The 26,387-nt window shown below is 46.0% G+C and overlaps 1 protein-coding gene across 1 annotated transcript; it reads left to right on the top strand.

The window, feature by feature from the left end:
• Positions 1 to 5,415: 5,415 nt before the first annotated feature.
• Positions 5,416 to 26,273, top strand: DCTN2 (dynactin subunit 2). Its single transcript, XM_049783079.1, has 14 exons — positions 5,416 to 5,596; positions 6,953 to 7,021; positions 20,730 to 20,826; positions 21,182 to 21,243; positions 21,550 to 21,648; positions 21,887 to 22,047; positions 22,410 to 22,560; positions 22,874 to 22,939; positions 23,501 to 23,539; positions 23,881 to 23,958; positions 24,051 to 24,122; positions 24,379 to 24,481; positions 24,588 to 24,679; positions 25,853 to 26,273. The coding sequence occupies exons 1-14, from the start codon at positions 5,561 to 5,563 to the stop codon at positions 25,937 to 25,939; spliced, it is 1,212 nt and encodes a 403-aa protein (XP_049639036.1). The 5' UTR covers positions 5,416 to 5,560; the 3' UTR covers positions 25,940 to 26,273.
• Positions 26,274 to 26,387: the final 114 nt, after the last annotated feature.

The following is a 26,387-nucleotide window of genomic DNA, read 5'->3' as shown; positions in this document are numbered from 1 at the left end:
TGGACTAGACAGCATTCCCACCAGCAGTTTTTTTTTTTTGTTTTTTGGGTCACAACTGGTGGCACTCAGGGGTTTACTCCTAGCTCTGTGCTCAGAAATCGCTGCTGGTTGGCTCAGGGGACCATGTGGGATGTCGGGATTCAAACCATGGTCTGTCCTGGATCAGCCTCGCGTGCAAGGCAAAATGCCCTACTGCTGTGCTGCTATCTCTCTGGCCTATCACTCTTGACTCTTGATTGAGTCCAAAAGGGCTCCTTGCTTTCACCCCATCCCACCCGAGGGTCTCACAGCACCCCACTCTCTACATTCCTCACCTGTTAGTCCTCCCTTCCTGGCACTCCTCGACTCTGGAAGGGATGGGGGGGGCTTAGAGTACAGGATGTGCACTCCCTTGCTTCCAGAGCACATGCACCCCATAACTAAGTCCTCCCTCCACATGAAGCAAGTAGGCTTCTCATTCCTTCTTTCCCTCTTCTTCCACAGAGTCCGCTCAGTCATGGAGGGCAGCTACCTCTCTTCTAGAGTCCCATTGAAGGATCAGAGGAGGGTCTGACTATGTTCTTGTTCTTCAGGAACCCAGAAACACACTCTCTGGTCTTCCCAACATAACATACATGCCAGGCCCTCTTTGGAAGAAAGGCAAACTTCTATCCTAGGAGCCAGAGATAATACAATGAATAGGACTCTTGCAATGTGGCCCCCAAACAAGGCAAAACAAAACAAAATGATCTTCCATCCTGAGCTAGCTGAATTCAAAAGCAAATACAATTTTTATATTTGCCTCATAGGGTTAGGATTGGGATTGTGGTGAGCAGGAGCATCTTTGCAAAAGAAACTGAGTCATAAATCTAAGGAATGATTGGAGTAGACTGTATGGATAAGCCCAGAGGGCTTCTAAAAAAGAATTTCTAGGACAACAGTCTGTATTAGAGGTACAAGTAGGTTTCATACACACCAGTGTGTATCCATCATATTCCAGTTATTGCTGGAGTCTCAATATCTTGACCTCTTTCTTCTCTTCCTTAGTCAAAAAAATAAAAAAAGGCCTAGACATTCCTTGTCCTTCCTTCTTTCAGGGCAGAAACAGCTAAAAGCTGACCAAATTGATTTTTCTCTACACCACAGGCCTCTGCTGGCCAACAGAGAGTCAGACTGCAGGAGTTAAGGCATTAGGCCAAGGGGAGGAGCAGGGCGACAAGATAAAGGAGGAAGGGAATGGAGGTTCTAGCTAACAATCTTCTTGTAAATGTAGAAGGTTACGAAGGCAACGATGGGTTAGCAAGACAAGAATTAAGTACAGAGTGATAGTATGGTATGTAGGGCCTTTGCCTTGCACACAGACAACCCAGATTTAGTAACTTAGCATCAGTATGGTTCCCTGAGCCTGCCAGGAGCATTTTCTGAGCTTAGAGTCAGGAGTAACCCTTAGAGTCAGGAGCACAGCCAGCTGGGGTCCACAAACCAAAATAATAAAATATATAGAAACTGCTCAGAACTCATAAAATTTCTTGAGTAGGATTTATCCTTCTAATCCACCTTGGCTTTTTGTTGATGTTGCTGTACAGCTGTTGTTGTTTTGGGGCCACACCTGGCAGGGCTAAAGGCTTATTCCTGGCTCTGTCTGTTCTTAGACATAAAATCTGGTGAGAATCAGGGGATCATATACAGAGCCAGAGACTGAAGTTGGTCAGTTGTATGCAAGTCAAGTACTTACCTGCTGTACTATCTCTCCAGCCCCTTACCTTGATTCCTAAGAACTGAAGGAAAGGGATTCAGCCTAGAAAACTGGATAGGAAGGCTGTAGGACAAACTACGGAAAAGAACGGTAAGAGACTTGGGAAGGAGCCAGAAGAAAATGCACAAAATGACAATTTCCAAACTCAGGAAAATAGGCAATTCTCCAGTCATTTGGTCTGGCACCATTTCTGAATATTGCAGCATCCGGCCAGTTTACCCTAAGAAGTATCCTGTCTCGAGCCTCCAGGGGCTCCAGAATGACATTATTAGTGAAGGTGTTTCAAATGCTAGTCCACAAAAGGCAAGAATGGAAAACAGTAGTTTATAGGTATGTGCCCCACCTCACCAAAATAAAGGACACACAATATAATTTTTTTCATAAAGTTCAATTTCTTTTTTTTTTTTTTTTTTTTTTTTGGTTTTTGGGCCACACCCGGCGGTGCTCAGGGGTGACTCCTGGCTGTCTGCTCAGAAATAGCTCCTGGCAGGCACGTGGGACCATATGGGATACCGGGATTCGAACCAACCACCTTTGGTCCAGGATCAGCTGCTTGCAAGGCAAACACCGCTGTGCTATCTCTCCGGGCCCCAAAGTTCAATTTCTTTTTTTTCTTTTTTTTTTTTTTTTTTTTGGTTTTTGGGTCACACCCGGTTGACGCTCAGGGGTTACTCCTGGCTATGTGCTCAGAAATCTCCCCTGGCTTGGGGGGGACCATATGGGACGCCGGGGGATCGAACCACGGTCCTTCCTTGGCTAGCGCTTGCAAGGCAGACACCTTACCTCCAGCGCCACCTACCCGGCCCAAAGTTCAATTTCTTAAGTTTTAAAGGAACACCTTTATTTTGTGAATATACTGGTCATTCTTTTTTTTTTTTTTTTTTTTTTTTTACTGGTCATTCTTTGTTTTGGGACAATATCCAGTGGTGCTCAGGGCTTACATTTTTTTTGTGTGTGTGTGTGGTTTTTGGTCACACCCGGCAGTGCTCAGGGGTTATTCCTGGCTCCAGGCTCAGAAATTGCTCCTGGCAGGCACGGGGGACCATATGGGATGGGGGATTCGAACAGATGACCTCCTGCATGAAAGGCAAAGGCCTTACCACCATGCTATCTCTCCGGCCCCTCAGGGCTTACTTTGGCTCTAAGCTCAGGATCACTTCTGATGGGACTCAGGGAACTATATAGGGTGTCAGGAATAAAAATTCCTTTCTGATTTACCTCTGCAGCCCATATTCTCTTAAGTAATGATGGTAACAGCAAAAAATAAGTTTCCATTTCTCTAAATATACCAGTACTTATTTGGCAAAATGAAAAAGTCATAATACTATGCAAGTCTTCAAAGAAGTTTGCTGTCTTAATTTTGCTGCCATGAAATTCAAATTTGATAGTCTGAGGAGAACTATCAAATGGGTAAAAAGCTCAAAGATTGGGGCTGGGAAGGTGGCGCTAGAGGTAAGGTGTCTGCCTTGCAAGCGCTAGCGTAGGATGGACAGTGGTTAGATCCCCCCGGCGTCCCATATGGTCCCCCAAGCCAGGGGCGATTTCTGAGCGCATAGCCAGGAGTAACCCCTGAGCGTCAAACAGGTGTGGCCCAAAAACCAAAAAAAAAAAAATCTCAAAGGTTGTTGAATAGACCTAGAGCAACCACCTTACCTATTTTTGAACTTGAGAGAAGATTGCCAGATTAGAAAAACAAAAACGGGGCCAGAGAGATAGCATGGAGATATGGCATTTGCCTTGCATGGTTCAAATCCCGGCATCCCATATGGTCCCCTAAGCCTGCCAGGAGTGATTTCTGAGCGCTGCTAGGTGTGACCCAAAAACCAAAAACCAAAAACCAAAACAAAAAACAGAATACACAATATTGAATGTCAGATAAAAAAAAAGTTGAAGATTTTTTGTGTTAGCATGTCCCCAGTATGGTATAAGACATATTTTTTCCTTTTTTTTTTTTTTTGTGACTACTACAGATGGTGCTCAGGGCTGACTCCTGGCCCTGCACTCAGGGATTACTCCTGGCAGGCTCATGAAATCAGACAAAAAACAGGGATTAAATCCAGATCAGTTACATGCAGGACAAGCGCCCTGCCCACTGAACTATTATTCTGGCCCCTTGTGTTTTGTTTGGGGAATGCCCCTGCAATGCTGGTGGAAAGCCCCCATATTGTTCCAGAAGATGCTGGACTAGTGGGGGCTGGAGTGGGGACCATATGACAGAATGCATATGCACTCTGGCCACCTGAGCTATTTTCCCCAGCCTCCTGAAATATTCTTAAACAGATGAAAAATAGTTGCTTATGAAAAAGGACATTCAGGGGCCGGAGAGATAGCATGGAGGTAAGGCATTTGCCTCTCATGCAGAAGGTCATCGGTTTGAATCCCGGCGTCCCATATGGTCCCCCGTGCTTGCTAAGAGCAACTTCTGAGCATGGAGCCAGGAGTAACTCCTGAGCAACTGCCGGGTGAGACCCAAAAACCAAAAAAAAAAAAAAAAAAAAAAAAAAGAAAAAGAAAAAGGACATTCAAAGTTTTTTTTTTGTTTTGTTTTTGTTTGATTTTTGGGTCACACCGGTAGCGCTCAGGGGTTACTCCTGGCTCTACACTCAGAAATTGCTCCTGGCAGGCTCAGGGGACCATATGGGACACCGGGATTCGAACCACTGACCTTCTGCATGTAAGGCAAACGCCTTATCTCCATGCTATCTCTCCGGCCCCTCAAAGTTATTTTTTAAAACTTTATTTACATAGTTGACAGTTTAACACAATATATTTATTTCCAGATAAATGAGAGCAAGGTTATTATTTTTAAAAGAATAGAAAAAAATAAAAAGAGAAGAAAAAATTTTAAAAAAGAAAGAAGAAAAGAAATATAGTAGCAAGCACATTTGTGAAAATTATTGTTTCTTCATGGAGTCATTAATACAATGGCAGAAGGTTTAATAAGCTCTTGTTGACTGGCCAGTATATTAAATTGGTGGTTTCCTATAGGGACGACAACATCAAACAAATGAAATTGTCCAGAAATTCAAAGCACTATTACTGATACTGCGACTCAAAGTAGGTTCTTAATATTTTAACCATAGTCCTGTATTTTATATAATGTCCTAATTTATATGTGACTAAACTTTTTGTTTTTGGTTTGTGGGCTGCATCTAGCAGCACTCCTGGGTCTGCATTCAGAAATTATTACCCCTGGCAGGCTCGGGAGACCATCTGGAATACCAGGCATCGAACCCGGGTCCGTGTGTAAGGCACACTTTCTACCCACTGTGCTAAATATCGCAGCCCAACTTTTTCATTCCTAACCTGCCATGACTAAGCCATTCTTAATTTGACTTCGTATTGTCTTGCACCCGGCTGTATCACAAGCTGACTAGTTATCATTTATATCTAATTATTCAATTTCTTGGAGTCCGTATTCATTCATTTGAGAATATTTTATGTAAAAGCTAAAAAAAAAAAAGTATGAAATAACTTCCCAGTCCATAAATAGTAGCATCTCCCCCCCCCAAGTCCTGACAGCAGCGCCGCCGAGACTACAAGGCCCATAATCCTCAGCGGCGGGGCCGTGCCATGACCTCATTCCCGGCTCGTTCTGTCCAATCCCTGCCTCGCCAGGGGGCGTGGCAGCGGGCTGTTCTCGCGAAGTTTAACTTCCGGTGCACGACCTCTCGCGAGATTTCCTGCTCCTCCGCCTCCTTCGCCGCTCCCTGTGCTGCCGCCGCCGCCGCCTTAACCCGGGACGCGCGGACCCGCCCAGCCTCTCCCCTACCCGAACACCGGGCCCCGGGCCTGATCGAGGCCTCAAGCCCCCCCAATTCCGCCATGGCGGACCCCAAATACGCCGACCTTCCCGGCATTGTGAGTACAAGCCGGCCCCGGCTCCCCAGGACCGCGCCCCCGACCTCCAGACCCCCAGGCCTGGACACACAGACCCAGGGCCCGGCCCGCTTGCAAACCCTCTTGCTCCCCAAGGCCTCATGCAGCTGCTTCCTCCCCCCCCCCCCCAAGGAATGCACCTTCCAGACCCCCTGCAAGGTGTGGGGAGGCCTAGCAGGCCACTTGCCCGACAGTCATCCTTTTCTTGGCCCAGAAATGGTTGCAACCTGTGCCCCAGTTTTCCACCCTCCCTGTCAACACGATCCATGCCCCCCCCCAAAGCTCCCCATCATTCTCCCTCTTGACATGACACACAGGCTCACTGGATGTAGGGCCTCTAAATGAGGAGGACAGGAGGTTGCTTGGAGGTGGCAGAACCCATCTTTTTGGTTTTTGGGTCACCCCCAGCAGCGTTCAGGGGTTCCCCCAAAGCCCCCCATCATTGACACACAGGCTCACTTGATGAGGGCCTCTAGATGAGGAGGAAAGGAGGTTGCCTGGAGGTGGCAAAACCCTTCATCTTTTTTTTGTTTGTTTGTTTTGTTTTGTTTTTGGGTCACCCCCAGCAGCGCTCAGGGGTTCCTCCTGGCTCTACGCTCAGAAATTGCACCTGGCAGGCTCAGGGGGACCCAATGGGGATGCCGCGATTCGAACCACCGGCCCTGTGCATGCAAGATGCAAGACAAACGCCCTACCTCCGTGCTGTCTCTCCGGCCCCCATCTTGTGTCCAATGGGCCCACTTTCCCTTTTCAGGGCTTCCGTGAAGGCCCCCCGCTCCTTCCCTTTTGGGCCTGCCTCACTTGCATTCTTCCTCGGGATTGGAGCCACAGATCTGGCTGGAGTCACATCTCCACTCAGAGAGGGATGAACTGGTCTTAATTGGATGTTAGCCCACTTCCGATGATACAATTGTCAAAGACCTTCATTTTACGGATTCAGGGTTACTTCTTTTTTGGGGGAGAAGGGGGCACTCTCTGCGGTGCTCAGGGGTTACTCCTGGCAGACTCCCGGGACCATAGGGAATGCTGGGGATTGAACCTGGGTCGGCTGCGTGCACGGCCTATGCCCTACGCACTTCATCCTTCACTTTTTTTTTTTTTTGTTATCACTTACACACAGCAGTTATCATCAGTTTTAAGTGGTCCCCGTGGCCCTAGCCATTCCTCTTAAGACCTGGTGGCTGTTGTGTAGCTCACGTGTGTGACTAGTGGAAGAGCAGAGACAAAATCTTGTCACCTAAAGCTATTTTCTCTATTAATTTGTTCAAGTGGTGTGGGGATAGGGGTGTTGGTATATGCTCAGTCGTGAGATAGAGTGGTCATTGCTTCTACCTGCAGGCCAGGAACGAGCCAGATGTTTATGAAACCAGTGATCTGCCCGAGGATGATCAAGCCGAGTTTGATGCGGTAAGACTTAAATGCTGCCCCAGGACTCCGCCTCCCTTTCACACAGCCCTTTCCCTTCATCAGCCACAGCAGTTAAGTGGGTATGCCAACCCAGTCCAAGTGATACAGTTATAGGACTTGCAAAGACCTTGCTGGCCTTGCAGCCAGCCACCAATGAACAATGCTAGGAAAGAGTCAGATCATTTCCATTTAATTATTTTATTTATATGAGTAATGTAGGGCTTGCTTCCAGCTACAGTAGACCTTCTGGGATAGATGGTACAGTGCTGGTGCCCAGTGCTGCTCAGCATGGTGGTGGTCAGGGAGCTCCAAGGCTATACCTGGCAGTATTTAGGGTACCGTGTGGTGATTGGGATCAAATTTTTAAGTCTCTGCATCTGCCAGGCATGCTGCCGAAAGCCTTTTAAAACATTAATTTTTTTTTTTTTTTTTTTTTTTTTGGTTTTTGGGCCACACCCGGCGGTGCTCAGGGGTTACTCCTGGCTGTCTGCTCAGAAATAGCTCCTGGCAGGCACGGGGGACCATGTGGGACACCGGGATTCGAACCAACCACCTTTGGTCCTGGATCAGCTGCTTGCAAGGCAAACGCCACTGTGCTATATCTCCGGGCCCAAAACATTAATTTTTGATTAGTGATTTAGTTAGATGCTGGGACATAGGGATAATTTATGAAAGTTGAGCAGGCATTAACTGCTGAGATTAGGAATAAAGCTTTTCTTGGGGGTGGAAGTTCTGGTTTGGGCCACTTCTGTGGGTGGCTCAGTGGCCGTTCCTGCTTCTCTGTTCAGGAGTGACTATCTTTTATGCCTTTGTTTTCAGGCCATGCCCAGTGGCACTACTGCCTTACTGCTCAGGGGGTCTCTTCTTGCACTACTTGAGGAATATATGTAGTGTTTGGGCTGAAACCTGAACTTCTGCATGAAAAGCCTTAAATCAGCTCGCTGAGATATCTCCTGCTCTTTCCAGGCCTTTAAATACATTTTTTTTTTTTTTGGGCCATACCCAGCTGTGCTCAGGACTTAATCCTGGCTCTGCTCAGGATTTATTTCTAGAAGTGTTCAGGAAACCATATGGGTTGCCAGGGATTGAACTCATGTGGTTACATACAAGGCAAGTGCCCTATCTACTGTACTGGTCCCTCCAGGCCATTTAAAATTGAATATTTTATAGATCAGGGAGTTTATCTCAGAGACTAGAGTGCATGCTTTGCCTTCTGGAACCCTGATCTTGATCCCTGTACTACTATATAGTTCCCTGAGCACCACTGAGTATGACCCCAAAATCAAAATAAATTTTTACTCACTCATGTTTACAGTATCTTTTGAAGAGCTAGATTTCTGTTTGTTTCTTTTTTTGTTTTGTTTTGTTTTGGAGCCATACCCTGTGGTGCTCAGGGGTTACTCCTGGCTGTATGTTCAGAAATCATTCCTGGCCAGCTCTTAAAACCATATGGCATGCTGGGGATTGAACTTGGGTCCGTCCCAGGTTGGCTGTGTGCAAGGCAAATGCTCTACTGATGTGCTATAGCTCCAGCCTCAAGAGCTTTATCTTGATATAGATAAATATCAGCATCCATTGGACACAGATTAAGAAAGTTATTTGCGGGGCCGGGAAGGTGGCGCTAGAGGTAAGGTGTCTGCCTTGCAAGCGCTAGCGTAGGACAGACCACGGTTCGAGCGTCCCATATGGTCCCCCCAAGCCAGGAGTGACCTCTGAGCGCATAGCCAGGAGTAACCCCCTGAGCATCAAACGGGTGTGGCCCAAAAACCAAAAAAAAAAAAAAAAAAAAAAAAGAAAGTTATTTGCAAAGTTTGATAATGTCAGAGCATGGAGCCAGAGCCCCATGTACAGTGCAAACATGTGCATTTGTGTTGCACACAACCGACCCAGGTTTGATTCCCAGTATCCCTGTGGTTCCTCCAAGAACTGCTAAGAGTAACCCCTGACCATTGCCAGATGTATTGTAGAAATAAAAACAAACAAACAAACAAAGATGAAAGATAAGGTCAGAACAAAACAAATTTGAGGAAGAACAAATCTATAACAAAAGAGAGATTCTGTTAGCATCATTAGATCCATTACAGGGCCTGGGAGATAGTACAGTGGATAAGTTGTTTTTGCCTTGCATGCTGCTGACCCAGGTTCAATCCTTGAACCTTTTATGGTCCCCTGAGCACTGCAAAGGTGGCCCAAACAGCCCTCCACCCAATAAAAGATACAAGAACAACTCTCAGAGGAAAAAAATTAAACATTTTAACCACAAGGGAGAAAAATCACTTGTGTTGGATATGTTCATTCTTTTTGTTTTGTTTTGTTTTGTTTTGGTCTACACCGGGTGGTGTTCAGGGTTACTCTTGGCTCTGTGCTCAGAAATCACTCCTGGCATGCTTGGGGGACCATATGGTATGTTGGAAATCAAGGCGGGGTCCATCCTGGATCGGTAGCATGCAAGGCAAACACCCTACCACTGTGCTATCGCTACGGCCCGGATGTGTTCATTCTTCGTTGATTTTTGTGTAATGCAGAAGAAAGGTCCCTGCTGACTGTAATCTTTTGGACTGATGAGGGATTTAGGATACATATAGGAAATGTGGAAGAAAAAAAAATTAGGTAACTGAAAATCAAGGTAGTTAAAATAGTGTATATGGAGCCAGAGTGAGTACAGTGGGTACGATACGTGTCTTATATCTGACCAATCAGGGTTCGATCCTTGGCATGCCGTATGGTCCCCTGAGCCCACCAAAAGTAATTCCTGAGAGCAGAACCCGGAATAACTCCTGAGCACTGCTAGAATGGCATGCGCGCGCGCACACACACACACACAAACACACACACACACACACACACACACGCACGTACACACACACGCAAGCACACACACTGTGTCTAAGTGACAAGCAGAACAAAGATCTATAAATATATCTTGTAGGATGCAGCCTACATTATATATCTGAAGAAGGCGAAGCAGGGTCACATTTCTCATAAGTAAAGGAATCATGAAAACGTTCAGCTTTATTTTTTTTTGGCGTTTTGTTTTTATATCACATTTAGTTGTGTTCTGGGATCATACCTGCTGGTACTCTTGAACCATCAATGGTGATGGATTGAATCCAACCCAGGTTAGGTTCACGTGCCTAACCACTGTACTCAATTCCTAGTTTGTTTTTTTTTGGGGGGTGGGGGTGGGGGATGGGGATGCCTACACCTGGAGGTGTTCAGGGCCTCTACCTGGCTGTACTTAGTGAACCATATGGAGCTGGGAATCAAACCTGGATTTATCTTACACAAAGCATGCCATCTCTGAGCCATCTCCCTGACCACCAGGAATAGGTTTAGTGTGTGTGTGTCTGTAAGCCCAGTGATACTGTGGAGCTTGTTAGTTGGAGAATGCTGGTTGCTGGCTTATAATGTATGGCTTGGCATACTCACTTACTCGTTATTTGATTTCCCCCAGGTGAAGTGGTTCCTACTTTGTGAGGAACACCTTCTGCCCCTCTCAGTGGTGTGTCGTGGCTTCTGTACTTGCTAGCATATCAGTGTTTCTCCCAAACTTGAGTATCTGGAGATAATGCAGATGTCATTACTGAAGACAGGTTTGCATACCTTCACCTGTCTCAATATTGTCTTATTAGGGAGCTCTCTTTGAGTTCCCAGGGCAGATGTATGCCTAGAACTTCAGACTTCTTTAATTTTGGCAGGGAGCCACACATGGAAATGCTTAGGGATCAGTCACTCCTGGCAGGACTCTCAGGATCATATGGGATCTTGAGAATCAAACCCAGTTGGCCTCCTGTAAGCCAAGTAGACTATCCACTGCACTATCAGCCCAGCCCCAAAGGGACTTCAGACTTATGCTGGAGTTTCAGGACTATTCAAATCTGGTTTAGGCCTCTGTCTACAAAAGATCAAGCCAGCCTTGGTGGTGAGATAAGATGAACCTTTGTCCCTTTATCACTGTGATACAAGCAGTAAGCTGTCTCCCTTTTCAGAGCCATAAATAAATTACTATATTTATTTTTAATTTTTATTTATTTTGATTTTTTGTTTGTTTTTTGGGTCACACCCGGCGGCATTCAGGAGTTACTCCTGGCTCTACGTTCAGAAGTGGGTCCTGACAGGGCCGGGGACCATATGAGATGTCCCGGATTTGAACCGGGATCCGCCCTGTGTTGGCCACGTGCAAGGCAAAGGCCTTACAGCTTTGTTATGCTATTGCTCCAGCCCACTATTTTTCTTTCTAAAGGAACTGAGCTATCTCAGTAAAAAGAAAATGATACTTATTCTAGGCATAGAATTTGCAGCTGTTTGTCTGGTGAGCATGGGAAGCTTTTTTCTTTTTTTTTCCTGGGGTCACACCAGTGGTGCCAGGGAATTACTCCTGGCAGTACTCAGGGAACTTATGAGATGCCAGAGATTGAACCCAGGTCCACCATGTGCAAGGCAAATGCTCTACTCTTTGTATTGTAATTCTGGCCCCATAACTATCTTTTTTTTTTTTTTTTTGGTTTTTGGGCCACACCCGGTAACGCTCAGGGGTTACTCCTGGCTATATGCTCAGCAGTTGCTCCTGGCTTGGGGGACCATATGGGACACCAGGGGATCGAACTGCAGTCCGTCCAAGGCTAGCGCAGGCAAGGCAGGCACCTTACCTTTAGCGCCACCGCCCGGCCCCACTATCTTATTTTTATGACATCTAGTGCAATGGCTGATGGGGACTGGATATTATGATTGTTTCCAAGATGCCAGTATAGACATGTATATTCTACTGGCTCAGCTGTAGATCCCATGCTTCTCATGTCTGAGGCCCTGGGTTTTATCCCCAGTGCTGAGGGGGAGGAAAGTGCTTGGTAGATCGTAAATATAAAAGGACTAGAGAGTTCCCTCCATCCCTAAGGCTCAGTTGAATAATCCTCTTATCACTTGGAGTAGAGTGATTGGGGTGGGGAAACCTTCAGCTGCTCTGCAGGCCTAGGGGAGAGCAGGTGCTTAAATGTTTCCCTGATGTCAGCTAATGTATCTGGCCCCTCTATGTCCCTGTGGGCCTTAGAAAGGCTGCTTTCGGGAAGTCAGATGAGTAATGGCTCTGCTGCTGCTCTTAAACTGACAGTGCAACTTGAGGAGCAGTGAGTTGTTCTTGGATAATTCAGAACCTTCATGCCTCTGAGGCTTGGTTGCTCTGCAGCGACTGCTCAGAGGGTCTCCTCACCTGCCCTCCCAGGACCTAATACAGGGACAGTGCACTTCCCTGTTGTGACTCCTCTGTGAGATTTTTGATCACTTTTTTTCTACTGTTTTGTTTGTTTGGGGCAAAACCAAACAGGCTTTGGGCAGGCAATAGGAGATGCTGGGGGTGGAACCCAGGTTGTCCGCATGCAAGACAAACACCATATGTGCTGTGCTACTCTGACCTTAAATTTTTACTTGTGGGGCCGGAGAGATAGCATGGAGGTAAGGCGTTTGCCTTGCATTCAGAAGGTCAGTGGTTCGAATCCTGGCATCCCACATGGTCCCTGAGCACTGCAGGGTGTGACCCAAAAACCAAAAAAAATTTTTTTTTTCTTTTACTTGTTTTGGTCATGCCACACCCCATTGTGTTTAGGGCTTATTCCTGGTTCTATCATCAGGGATCACTCCTGACAGGATGCAGGGAACCATGTGTGCTCCTGAGGATAGATCCTGGGTCAGCTATGTGCAAGACAAGCACCCGATGCTATCTCTCCAGTCCCTCTGATCACCTTTTAACTCTTGGCAGTAACATGCTCTGCCTTAGTCTCCAGATTCTCAACTTTAATTGTATTCATTTTAAAAAAATAGCTCAATTCTTTTTCATGAAACAGCTAATATCCTCCAGCTTCTTCTGGAGCTTTTGGGTTGGGATAGTAGATGTCTCCATTTTTTGTTTGTTTGTTTGTTTGTTTGTTTTTTGGACCACACCCATTTGATGCTCAGGGGTTACTCCTGGCTAAGCACTCAGAAATTGCCCCTGGCTTGGGGGACCATATGGGATGCCGGGGGATCGAACCGTGGTCCTTCCATGGCTAGCGCTTGCAAGGCAGACACCTTACCTCTAGCGCCACCTCGCCGGCCCCGTCTCCATATTTTTTAATAGATTGCTTTAAACACTATGACTCCTTATATTTTATTAAAGAAATAGTATAGTCAAAGAGTATTGGCCCTCATTGTCTTTAATACTTTTCCTTTATTTGCTCCATTGTGGTGTGGAAGAACTTGAGTTACTAAGGAAAATAGTAAATAGCTTTATTATTTTAAATTTGATTTTAAGAACATTTTAATTTGATAAAGCAGCTTCTGCTTTTCCCACTGTCCCCTCAAAATTATTATAGCTAAAAGTGAAATATTCTCAGTGAATGGGCCTGAAAAAATTCACAGACAAGCCTTTTCTTACTCAATGTAGGAGAACTCCATGAGATTTCAGACAATCCTGTGTTGGAGTGATGGGCTTGTTTGGAGACTTTTTTTTTTTTTTTTTTTTTTTTGGTTTTTCGGGCCACACCCGTTTGATGCTCAGGGGTTACTCCTGGCTAAGCGCTCAGAAATTGCCCCTGGCTTGGGGGGACCATGTGGGATGCTGGGGATCGAACCGCTGTCGCGATCTTTCCTTAGCTAGCGCTTGCAAGGCAGATACCTCACTTCTAGCGCCACCTCGCCGGCCCCGTTTGGAGACTTTTTTTTTTTTTTTTTTGGTTTTGGTTTTTGGGCCACACCCGGCGATGCTCAGGGGTTACTCCTGGCTGTCTGCTCAGAAATAGCTCCTGGCAGGAATGGGGAACCATATGGGACACCGGGATTCGAACCAACCACCTTTGGTCCTGGATCGGCTGCTTGCAAGGCAAACACCGCTGTGCTATCTCTCCGGGCCCCTGTTTGGAGACTTCTTTTTTTTTTTTTTTTTTTGTGGCTTTTGGGTCACACCCGGCAGTGCTCAGGGTTACTCCTGGCTCCATGCTCAGAAATTGCTCCTGGAAAAAAAAAAAAAAAAAAGAAATTGCTCCTGGCAGGCACGGGGGACCATATGGGACGCCGGGATTCGAACCGATGACCTTCTGCATGAAAGGCAAACGCCTTACCTCCATGCTATCTCTCCGGCCCCTGGAGACTTCTTTAGAAAATGTTCTTGTTAAGAAATCAAAGCCTGCCAGAGTTAGGAGACATTCTGCTCATGCCAGAACAAGGGGAATAATGAGAAGCCTCCCCGAAATCAGGATCTAATCACTCCCTTTATGCCATAAGCATACTGTACATTCCCAGTGCCATGTAAGGGGAAAATGACCTGCCTGGTTTAGTGGACACCTTGATCGAAGCTTCAGTTCTCCAAAAGTAGACATATTGTTAGACCCTCCCCCAGCCCAAGATGAGAAATAGATGGTCTACCTTACAGTTTGAGAGGATGCTTGATTGTGTTCATTAACTGTTGGCACACTTGAACTTACATGAGTTTTTCCTAATGCTTCCCCCATCCTCCCTCCTCACCACCTTGCCTGGACACTAGTTTGCACAAGTAAGACCATTCAATGCTTCTTCTCTGCATGTTTTTTTCATCCACTATCCCGCATGCAATGCTCTGTCACTGTGCTATTGTTCTAGCTAATCGTTTTAAAGTCTGATGAGTCCCTAGCTGGGTCACTAAGGGGCCTGTGGATCTTATGTATTAAGATCATTAATCAAGATTTAGAAGCACAACTGTAATCATGAATCACTGTCTTTTCCCCCTTGTGAAGTCTGTAGGATAAAACAGTCCGATTGATGGAGGATGGGATAGAAATATGGAGGCTAGAAATGCTTTTGGACATGACACTTAAGGGCTGGAGTTAAAAGGCAGTTGCCTTTCTCTTCAGACTGAAATATAGTTAAGAGAAAAGAAGTAATTTTTAGCCACTATAAACAAGTCCTCACTTCTTTGTGTGGATTTTTCCTTGGTTAGGGGAGGGACATTTTAATATTCCCCCCTCACTAAGTCTTCAGAAAAAAGTAAATGGGATGGTAATTGTATTATATGCAACTTTAGCTAATAACTTGGATTGTTTGTACTTTCACGAGCCTTTCTGTATCTGTTCCCCTCCTTTACATATGGATGGTCAGCATTATTTAGGTCCATCCTGGACAGTTTTATTCTACAGCACTGTTCATCTTCTCGTCCTCATGGTCCTGATCTCCAGGCTGTAGTGTTGCCATAGAGTCCGAACAGTTTCATAGACAACTGTGGCCTTTCCTCCTCTAATCGGACCTCAGTCTTACCTAACTGAGGAAAAGCCATTAGCCAAAAAGCATTGAGGGCCATGACTGAAAGGGAATTGGGAGTCACATGCCAGGTAAGGTGATACCTGGGATCAGGGCACTGAGAATTTTCCAGGCAAGATGAACACGTGGGTGTGCTGGGATTCCATGATGACTCTCACTACTCCAGGTTACAGATATTATGCCTAAAATCTGCTTGTTTTTATTATGTGAACTTGAACTTATGTCCCATGGTTCCCCTCCATGAATTTCTCCCAAGCTGATTTACTAGCTTGGTAAAGCAAGTAAGAGAAGGCATAATGTGTGTGTCTCGTGTGTTAGCATGTGTGCACCTATGAGTGCCTACACCCATGCTGTGCAGAGACATCGCTACCTAGACCATAGGTCCTGATTCCATCTCTCCCAGGACTGGATAAAGAGTCTTGGTTGGGGTAGACTCTGCCATCGAGAACCGGGAATGAAGAGGGGCTAAAGGTCAGACATACCTAGCTCAAATCTCTGGGGCAAGAAGCACTTGTCTTTATCTCACTGTGTATTTTCATATATGTAACACCATACTCGACACTTCATACCTGTCTGTCCATTAGTAAAACTTGAGAGGCAAGACACACTGCTGGATTTTTCACCTAGCAGTTTTGTTTTTGTTTTTGTTTTTTGTTTTTGTCCAAATCTGGCGGTGCTCTAGGTTATTCTGGCTCTACACTCAGGAATCACTCCTGGCAGGCTTGGGGGACCATATGGTACCAGATATCAAACCAAGTCAGCCATTTACAAAGCAAGCATCCTACCTGCTCTACTTTTGCTCTAACCCCTGCACTCACCCCCACACCTAGCAGTTTTGTTTTTTTTTTAATCAGTCTTGCCAGTAAGTAGTAACTTTATCTACATGGCCTGAACGAAAACGACCTCTTTGAAATATTCCCTTTTTTGCCCCTCCCCCTCTTTTGTTTTGTTTTGTTCGTTTTGGGGCCACCGGTGATGCTCAGGGGTTAGGGTACTCCTAGCTCTGTGCTAAGAAATCGCTCCCGGCTGGCTCGGGGGACCATATGGGATGCCAGAATTTGAACCACCATCCTTCTGCATGCAAGGCAAATGCCCAACTTCCATGCTATCTCTTTGGCCCCAGTTTGAAATATTCTTACCTTTTCTTCCTTTTCCACTTTTCCAACCTCTGTGACTCGTCGACTGAAGAGGTTGAAGGAACATGTTCTGACACTTAAGCTGGTAGCTGTGAACCCTGGAGTTCTTTAACTATTGGTGCTAGCCCATCCTTTCAGAATTGGCTCTGTATTCCTCAGAGCTGCAGGGTTGGTTGCCATGCAATCAAGATGGATGCAATACACCAGTCAACATGAGGGACAGGATTTACCCCTGCCTCCCAGGAAGCAGAGTATGAAACTGGGCTTCATTTAGGTACTTTCATTTTCTCTCTCTTATTTTTTTGGCTACACCTGGTGGTGATGGGTGCTCATGAGTCACTCCTGGAAGTGCCCTAGGGATTGTATTTGGTAATGGGATTGAACTGGGGTCAGTCATTTGCAAGGCAAGCATCTTAACCCCTGTACAATCTCTTTAGTCCTACATTAGCTTTTTTGTTATTGTTGATTTTGGCGGGGATTTAGAGGCTACACCAAGCTGTGTTCAGGGCTCTGTGCTCAGGGGTCATCCCTGGCAGTTCTTGGCAGACCATATGGGTACTCAAATAATTTGGCCACATGCAAGGCAAATGTAAGGCAAACTTACTCCCTATATTATTTCTTTGATTCCTTTTGTTTTTGTTTGGTTTTTGGGTTTAGGCATACACATACAGTGCTCATGAGTTACTGTGATTTTTTTGTTCAGGGATCATTCCTATCAGTGTACCAGGAACCCATCTGGGGTGCCGGGGAATCACAAGCACCTGACCTATATATTATCTCTCCAGCTCTATTACAATTTCTGTTTTTGTTTTTGGGTCACACCCGGCAGTACTCAGGGATTACTCCTGACTCTGTGCTCAGAAATCACCCCTTGCAGGCACAGAGGACCTTTTGGGATGCCAGGGTTCAAACCATTGTCCTGGATCAGCTGTGTGCAAGGCAGATGCCCTACCGCTGTGCTATCTCTCTGGCCCCCTATTATAGTTTTTTTGGGGGGTCACACCCAGCAGCGCTCAGGGGTTACTCCTGGCTCTATGCTCAGAAATTGCTCCTGGCAGGCTTGGGGACCATATGGGATGCTGGGATTTGAACTATCATCCTTCTGCATGTAAGGCAAATGCCTTACTTCCATGCTATCTCTCCGGCTCCCCTGTTATAGTTTTTTAAGTTGACCATTTATACCCGACATACTTTGTTTTATTTAGCTTAAAGTCAAAATGTCCTTGATATCTTTGTAAACACCCTCATTGTGAATGATTCTGCATTTAAAACTACAGAAGCTGGGAAATAAGAAAGCTTAAGCCATGAACTAATACACCATAAGAACTAATTCTTTCCTTGAGAATTTATGGACCTTAATCAGCTACAGGTCCTCAGAATCTCCAGAGATTTGTGTCTCCAGCTGCTCCTGCACTCAGCCCTCTCTTCCTATCACTTCTCTAGTCCATGCCACTATCTTAAACATTGAACTCAATTCTCAGCCCTAACTTGCTGCTTCTAACGACAAAGCTTCATGACATCCTCACCACCAGAGAGGAAAGGGTCCCAAACTCTGCTTTCTCTTGGGTTATATGGTAACCCCAGCTCAAATTTCTTGGCCCCCAAATTCTGGTAGGTTCCCCCGGGCCCTGTGGTGCAGTGTGTTTGAAGACTGTCATGTAGTGCATGTGACAATTTGCTAATAACAATTTTGTCTTTTTTTTTTCCCTCCCTCACCCCCATTTCCCTACTCCCTTTCCTTTTAACTCTTGATTTTCTCACCTCTGGGGAAACCACAAGGAGCTGGTAAGAAGTCTGACCTTTCATCTGCTTTTTAATGGGGTGTGCTATGATGGGCATTTGTCTCTCTGTCCTTTGGTCTCCACTCAGTCCCACCCCCAGCTGACAACCATTTCCCAACTTACAAATCATTGTACTGACACTCCTAGCACCCAGGGCCCCGGATCTTCAGGACCAGCAGACTAAGCAAGCATACTGCTCACCTGAGTTTGGGGTTCTGCCTTCGGAAAAGCCCTGGGAAACTGCCAGTTCGAGCAGTCCTGACTCAGGACTCGCCCCTGCGGAGTGAGATGAAAGCCCTGCTTAGAACATCTGAAAATAATGTTTAGTGCTGGCCCTTCTTTACTCTTTCTTTCCTTATTTAGGAATGTAAATAAAAAGTCATTTCTCATCTGCATAGTGCCTGGCCCTTAATAAGGATTTAACAAATAGTGGTGGTTTATTTTTTTTTTAATTTAGTTTCTTTTCATAGTCTATAGATTCTGTGCATAGGGGACCACACACAGGCTGGAATCAAACCCAGGGCTCCTTCATTACAAAGCAAGATGCAGTCTAGTCCTTTGAATTATCTCTTCACTAAGAGATTTTTCAGAGATTATAAGATTCAGGGCCAGAGAGATCATATAGGAAATAAGGCTTTTGCCTTGTACATGGCCAACCTGTGTTTAATCCCCAGCATCCTGTCTGATCCTTTGAGCTCACCAGGAGTGAGTGATTTCTTGAGTGCAGAGCTAGAAGAAACCCACACACTGCTGAGAGTGGTCCCAGAACAAAACAAAACAAAAATTTTGAGATTCTCTTCTCATTAGCACTTGCTTATGAGACATTGAACCCATTTGTTTTCTTCTTATTTTTGTTTTGTTTTGGGGCCATACCTGGCAGTTCTCAGGACTTATTTCTAGCTCTACTCAGGGTAAGGTATACTCTATAGTTCTTGCCCTTCCAACCAGCACTTCCCTACAGGGGTAATGATCAGTGGACCTTTCTCCTTATCCCTCCTCCCTATTTTATTGTTTGTGTGTGTGTGTGTTTCTGTTTTTGGGACATACCCCCAGCTGTTTTCAGGGGTGTTTCCTACCTCTGTTCTCAGGGGTCACTCCGGGCTGGGTCCGGGGACCATTTAGGATGCTGGAGATCAATCCTGGTCACCACGTACTGAACTATCACTCCAGCCCCCTTATTTTTGTTTTGTTTTTGTGGTGCTGTGGGTGAATCCTAGAACATTACACAGGCAAGGCAAGTTCTCTACTTCTGAGCTACATCCCTTGTTCTTCTCCCTGTTTTGATTTTTTCCCCCCAATTCTGGGGGCCATATGGGATGCTAGAGATCAAACCCAGATCCACCGCGTGCAAAGCAAACACCCTACCTACTGTGCTATGGCTCTGGCCCCCTCCTCTCTGTTTATAAAGTTACCATTCATACTGTAGTAGCATATTACTTTTCTTTCTCCATCATCTCCTTTCCCCCTACCCCTAGAGCCCATGTAGGCAGTTATAGCTCTGGTTGTATGTTAGAGTCACTTGGATAGCTATTTGAGGGTTGGGAGTACTCACAGCAGTGCCCAAAAATATTGCTGCCTCTGTTCAGGAGTGACCCCTGGTGGTGCTCTGGGGATCCTATGCCATGCTGGCATCCATCCCAGGTCCTGCCCTACACAGCCTTCAGCAAGTGCCTTACCTCCTGTACTGTCTCTCTCCTCCTAGATAGCTTTTAAAGTGCTTTAATTCTCTGACTGTAATTCATAAAAATGAAATCAGAATCTACAGAGGCCAGCGCAGGCTAATATTTTTCCCCTTCAGTTTTTGGGCCACACCCATCTGCTCAGGATTTTCTCCTGGTTCTCCACTCAGGGATCATTCATCTTGGTGGGGTTTGGGGGAGCACATACGGTGCTGAAATTGAACTTGAGTCAGCTGCATGTAAGGCAAACCCTAACCATATCTCTGGCCCCTCCTTTTTCTCCTCTGAATTTCTTCACCTCACAGTAGCTTGGAAATAGGGATGATAAGGTCCTCTGACAACTTCCTTTCATACGTAAGCCCTGATGTGGAGGTGTCTCTCCTAAAGTTTTTCCTAATATTGTCCCTTATAGTAGTTTTATTGTCTGCCATCCTTTCTCTTTCCTTCTACTCAGGTTGGGCGGTTACCTCTGCCCAAAGAAATTTACTTTTGGGAGGAAGAATTAAAAGAGGTCACATTGGTTTCTTGCCCTGAGTGCATGGTGTGTGCCAGATAAGTGGGAGGGCCCAGTTGGATGAGGTGGGCGCCAGGGGAGGCTTATGTACAGAGTGGGTGGGGAAGTCACTTTGCCTCTGTTCCTATTTGTTAATATTTATACAACCGAGACTCCAGATTTACCAGGAAGTTGCCATTTCCTAGAATGAGCTTGGGTCAGGAGCCAGAAATGGAGCTCCCTTTTTTTTCCCTTTAGGAAAAGAGGGTTCAGTTCAGTCTTGTAATGAGGTAGGAGATTTGTGGGATTGGGGAAGTTCTAGGGTAAAAATAAGTCTGCCCTTGGCCTGAATTCCTGCAGGAGGAACTGACCAGCACGAGCGTGGAGCACATCATTGTCAACCCCAATGCTGCCTATGACAAGTTCAAAGACAAGAGAGTGGGGACAAAGGGACTTGGTGAGCCTATGCTGGAAACTAAGTGGGAGATGCCTGTCCTCAGACCTTTGGGACTTTTGATTCTTGTTTCTTTTGATGAGGACCACACCTGGCTGTGCTCAGGGACTGTTCCTGGCTCTGTGCTGGAAGGGGGGGTGGGCAGAGTGTCACTTCCAAAGGTGCTCAAGAACCAGGGATTGAATCCTGGTTTCCACATGCAAAAGTGTGTGCACCAGCTCTTGAGCTACTTCTTTAGCCCAGACCTTAGTGACTTTTGAACATAAGCTCCCTCATGAAAACCCACCATGTCACCTGAGACTGACTGCCCTGGACCTCGTCAGTCCTTCAATTCCATCTTCTTCTTTTTTTTTGGCAGATTTTTCAGATCGTATCGGAAAAACCAAGAGGACAGGATATGAATCTGGAGACTATGAGATGGTTCGTTATGTGTTGTTTGTTAATGGGGATGGTGCAGAGATCCTTTTTACCTACCAGGGCTTTAGGAAAGAGAGCAGAGGATACAGTTGGGACCTGAATTTCTCTTGGATTGGGGATCTTGAGTAACTCAACAGCATGCAGTTGAGGATTCTTTGACCTTGCTCTGAAGAGGCTCTGGCCTGCAGTTAGCTTTCACTTACTCCTCTATATTAGAGTGTTGGACCTGAGACCCTTACAAGTAACTTAGGCCCAAGATTTGGGTAACTTCTACTAGAGGTAATATCATCATTTATGCTTGTTCTTTAGCTTGGAGAGGGACTAGGAGTAAAGGAGACACCACAGCAAAAGTACCAGCGACTTCTACATGAAGTCCAAGAGCTGACAACTGAAGTTGAGAAGATCAAGGTAACTTCCCTCTCCCTTTACTGTTTTGTATTATATGGCAAAGGAAGCTCTCCCATTAGAAGATGAGATTCTTTAAGCTTCCGGATTAGGAGGTTGAGGTTTCCAAAGTCTAGGAGAGTGTTCCTCTCTATGTGTTTTTGGGAAATACCCACAGTTTACTTCCAGATAACAGCTATCTTGAAGTCTTTCTTCCTCTTTGATTGATTCTACCACCCCTCACAATGTATTTTCATGCCAGACGACAGTAAAGGAGTCAGCCACTGAAGAGAAGCTGACCCCTGTGGTGCTGGCTAAACAGCTGGCAGCCCTGAAGCAGCAGCTTGTGGCCTCCCACCTGGAGAAGCTACTGGGACCTGATGCAGCGATCAACCTCACTGATCCAGATGGCGCTCTGGCTAAGTGTGTGACCTGTGTTGGGAAGTCATTACTGCTAGGGTATAGAGGGTCTCAGCCATGCTCTGGCAGGGGTGCTATCACGAGTATGGCTGTTCTTTAATGCTGAGGTAAAAATAAGAAAGTGAGGTCCAGAGCAGTGGCGCTAGAGATAGGTCTGTCTTGCAAGCGCTAGCCTAGGATGGACCGCGGTTCGAGACCTTGGTGTCCTATATGGTCCCCCCAAACCAGGAGCGATTTCAGAGCGCATAGCCAGGAGTAACCCCTGAGCATCACCGGGTATGGCCCAAAAACCAAAAACAAGAAAATGACAGAGATGGCTTGCATCCTTCAAATCTTGATAATGATTATTTGGTCTCCTCACCTAGGCGATTACTGCTACAGCTGGAAGCAACAAAGAACAGCAAAGGGACAGTTTCAGGGGGAAAGACCACCAGTGGGTCCACCCCAGATAGTGGCCTTGTCACTTATGAATTACATTCTCGACCTGAGCAGGACAAGTTCTCTCAAGCTGCCAAAGTAAGTATGTAGTATTGGTTGGTGGGAGCTGTGGCCCTAGGGACTTTTCTGCCTCCCTCAAAGGGATCAAATCTGGGAAGAAGCACTGCAGTGTTTCTGATTCCTCTCATGTCCCAATTATCTTTTTCTCTCATCGATCTACTTAAAATGCTGTATGATTAGGGATGGGTTCCAAGGAAAGGAGTTTCTTGGCAGAGTAGAGAGGGGTTCAGGGAGAGGAGTGGCAAGCAGACAAGAGAGGAGAGCAGCTTTTTGCTTCCCACTGCAGCTATAGGGAGGTTAACAGAAAATCTCGCCATCTTCCTCTCCCTAGGTGGCAGAACTTGAGAAGCGCCTGACAGAGCTGGAAGCCACTGTACGCTGTGATCAGGATGCTCAGGTCAGGTGTTCTCCTATACTAGTGTGACCATCAAAGTCTACATCCTGAGTTTTAAAGTCGATGACAGTCTATAAAAGCCTGAGATAAGTTAGGAAAGGGCTTCAGTTAGCACAGAGCTTCCCAAATTTATTTGTCCTCTTTGCAGAAAAAAATAATGGAACACCCACCTGGAAATCTGCCTTCTTTAAGTGCCTTAAGAACAAAGTGCCAGCGGTAAGGCATTTGCCTTGCATGCAGCCAACCTGGGACTGACCTGGGTTCAATTCCCGGCATCCGATATGGTCCCCCGTGCCTGCCAGGACTGATTTCTGAGTGCAGAGCCATGAGTAACCCCTGAGCGGTGGGTGTGATCCAAAAAAACAAACAAACAAAAAGAAAATGCTTTCCAGTTACACCCAAAACTACTGCTGATCCCTGGAGTTTTCTAGTGCTTCCCAGGCATCAGTATCACCCATTTTGGGGATCACTGAGTTAGAGGATCATCAGCAGGTACTAGCTAGAACTGTAAAGGAGAGTGGTAATCATATGGAAATATAAGAAACTCTGCTTTTTTCCCTCCAGAACCCCCTTTCTGCAGGTCTACAGGGAGGCTGTTTAATGGTGAGCTTTTAAAAGGAACCAGAGTATGGGGGACAGTAGAAATGGGATTCCTTTGAAAATTGTTTTGGGCCGGAGAGATAGCATGGAGGTAAGGCATTTGCCTTGCATGCAGAAAGTCGGTGGTTCGAATCCCAGCATCCCATCTCAGGTCCCCCGAGCCTGCCAGGAACGATTTCTGAGCATAGAGCCAGGAGTAACCCCTGAGTGCTGCCGGGTGTGACCCAAAAACAAAAAAAAAAAAAAAAAAAAGAAAATTGTTTTGGGTTCTACAATGGAATGTAGGGTGTCTTCCTCATTTGATCCTTTCCTCTTGATGAAGTTTATCCCATCCCTCCCCGCAGGAGACTGTAGAGCTGTTGCAGGCAAAGGTGTGCGCTCTTGACATCACAGTTTTGGACCAAGTGGAGGCTCGGCTACAGGTATTAAGCTGAGAACAAATTGCTGGGGATTACAGATAGCTTGAGACTTTGGGAATTCTGGATTCCCCTCCAACCTTAAAATTTGCTTTCAGAGTGTCCTGGGGAAGGTGAATGAGATTGCCAAGCATAAAGCCTCTGTAGAAGATGCAGATACACAAAGCAAGGTCAGGAAGACACTATTCCCTTGCCTTCAGATATTTCCTGCTCCCTCATTTTCTCCAGTGACCTTGGTGATAAATCCACAGGGGAGAGCACAGATCTCTCCCCTCAGGTCCCTGTCTTCATAAGCTCTGTTCATGGAGAAAGTCCAGACTTCCCTGGACTCACTCTTCCCCATGGACCTTACCCACACCAGTGAAATTACCATTGTGTTCCTCACTGAAGACTCAGCCTTCCCTTCTGGGGCCTGTCGTCCTCCAGGTGCATCAGCTGTATGAAACCATACAGCGCTGGAGCCCCCTTGCCTGTACCCTTCCTGAGTTGGTGCAGAGACTTGTCACCATCAAGCAACTGCACGAGCAAGGTAAGAGGCCTGCTGCCAGGGGTACCCAGGGAAATTGCAATGTGGGTAACTTCCTGTCCCTTTTTATCTTAGATTCTCACCTATCTGTAACTTGACTGTCTCTTAGCCATGCAGTTTGGTCAGCTCCTGACACATCTGGACACTACACAGCAGATGATTGCTAGTTCCCTCAAGGATAATACTACACTCCTGACCCAGGTATGTGTCCCTTTGTTGGTCTGCTACCTCCCTGTAGTGGCTGTGGAACATCGGATAACTTGTTAACTCCAGTCTTATTCCACGTGGCAAGTTTTACCTGTATCAGTTATGTAGATGAGCTGAAGTAATGTTAATTGTTAAAAGTTAAACTTTTTCCTATTAAAACATCTACTCTCTGTATTTTCATCTTAGCTTTATACTCACCTCCTTACTTGGATCCTGATTCATATACTGAGCATAGGACATTGTTTTGGTTTGATTTTGGGGTTGTTGGGCATACCTAATGGTGCTAATGGCTTACTCCTGGCTATGGTCTAGGTACAGTGATGGCTAACCTTTCTGAGCCCGAGTGCCCAAACTGCTGCACAAAACCAAAGAATTTCCTCAAAAGTGCCAGCACGTCAATTAAACCTTAATAAAAAATTTTTGGTATCTAAAAACTATGTGGCACGCGCCGCATGTCTTAATTGCGGACCTTCCTGCATGCCAGCTGCAAGACCTTCGTGTGCCACCACTGGCACGCGTGCCATAGGTTCTCCATCGTGGTTCTAGGATCTCTCCTGACATGCTCAGGTGACCATATGCAGTGCCAAGAGATTGAACTGGTTATCTATCAGCCATATGCAAAGCCAGTGCTTTAACCTTTGTACTGTATTTCTAGCCCCTGCACAGGACACTTAAGGAATTAGGTACTTGCAATCACGAGCCAGACTCCAACCTGGTTCTGTCACTCACTTCTGACCCAGGCAGTGATCCTCTTCTTCCCTCTTTCAGCAGTGCCCAGCATGTAATCACTCGGTTTCTGTTGGCGGCACTCTTCTCAGTATGGGGAAAGCATTCAAGTTGAAGGATCAGCAACACAGGGCCAACTAGGTGCAAATTGTGTGTAGTACTAATACTTAGTGCATTATTCTTCTAGCACATTTTCTTAAAACTTTGAATCATATTATATTTGGTCCCTATTCTATTCTGGTTGAAATTAGGATGGGACTTGTCAAAGTACCCAAATTCATGGGGCCTGAGCCAGAAACTTTCTGCTTTGGAGTCCATAGTCTGTGCATCTCTTTAGTCTGCCCTAAGAGATTTTTCTTCAGGTGCTCACCCAGGACACCATCTGGACTTGACATAAAATAAAATATCTCTACTACTTTCTTTTTTCATGTTATTTTCTAGGTGCAGAAAACCATGCGTGAAAACCTGTCCACAGTTGAGGGGAATTTTGCCAGCATTGACGAACGGATGAAAAAGTTGGGAAAGTGAGCCCCTCTGGGAACAGAGGACAGGGGTAATCCTTACCCCTCTGAACTGTTAACAGCTTAACCTAGGGTTTCCCATAACTATAACTCTCGTACCCCCATCCTATTTGACACAGGGCAAGGGGCTCTTCTTGCATGTGGGGTTACACCCCTCCTCTGATGACTGCAGAGTGGTAGCTGGAGAATAGTCGATCTCCCCAGCCACATGCTGGCTCCTCTCTAATACTAATTTGCCTGGTGTGTGTGTGTGGGAACGTTGGGTCCTGTCTTCCAGCACAGCTCTAGCTGACTGCGATACTGTACATCTATTTCCGACCATTAAACGCTGTTGTACTCTGTGTGCCTCTCCTGTATTTCCTGGGGGAAGAGGCAGTGCGGAGACGGACATTCACAGGCAGTCTAAGCCACTCTCTACTACTGGAAGGACTTAGTTCTAACTAGGGAAAAAATGA

This window comes from Suncus etruscus, chromosome 11, assembly GCF_024139225.1.
Source record: "Suncus etruscus isolate mSunEtr1 chromosome 11, mSunEtr1.pri.cur, whole genome shotgun sequence".
In the NCBI taxonomy this organism is placed as follows: Eukaryota; Metazoa; Chordata; class Mammalia; order Eulipotyphla; family Soricidae; genus Suncus; species Suncus etruscus.
The sequence above is the reverse complement of the archived record's forward strand: the minus strand, read 5'-3'. Positions and strand labels throughout refer to the sequence as shown.

Excerpts from the sequence above, each read along its gene's own strand:
- DCTN2 (XM_049783079.1), top strand. The coding sequence starts at position 5,561 with ATGGCGGACCCCAAATACGCCGACCTTCCCGGCATT. Across the intron at positions 5,597-6,952 it reads ACGCCGACCTTCCCGGCATT|GCCAGGAACGAGCCAGATGT; the intron begins GTGAGTACAAGC and ends TTCTACCTGCAG. Across the intron at positions 21,649-21,886 it reads CTGAAGTTGAGAAGATCAAG|ACGACAGTAAAGGAGTCAGC; the intron begins GTAACTTCCCTC and ends TTTTCATGCCAG.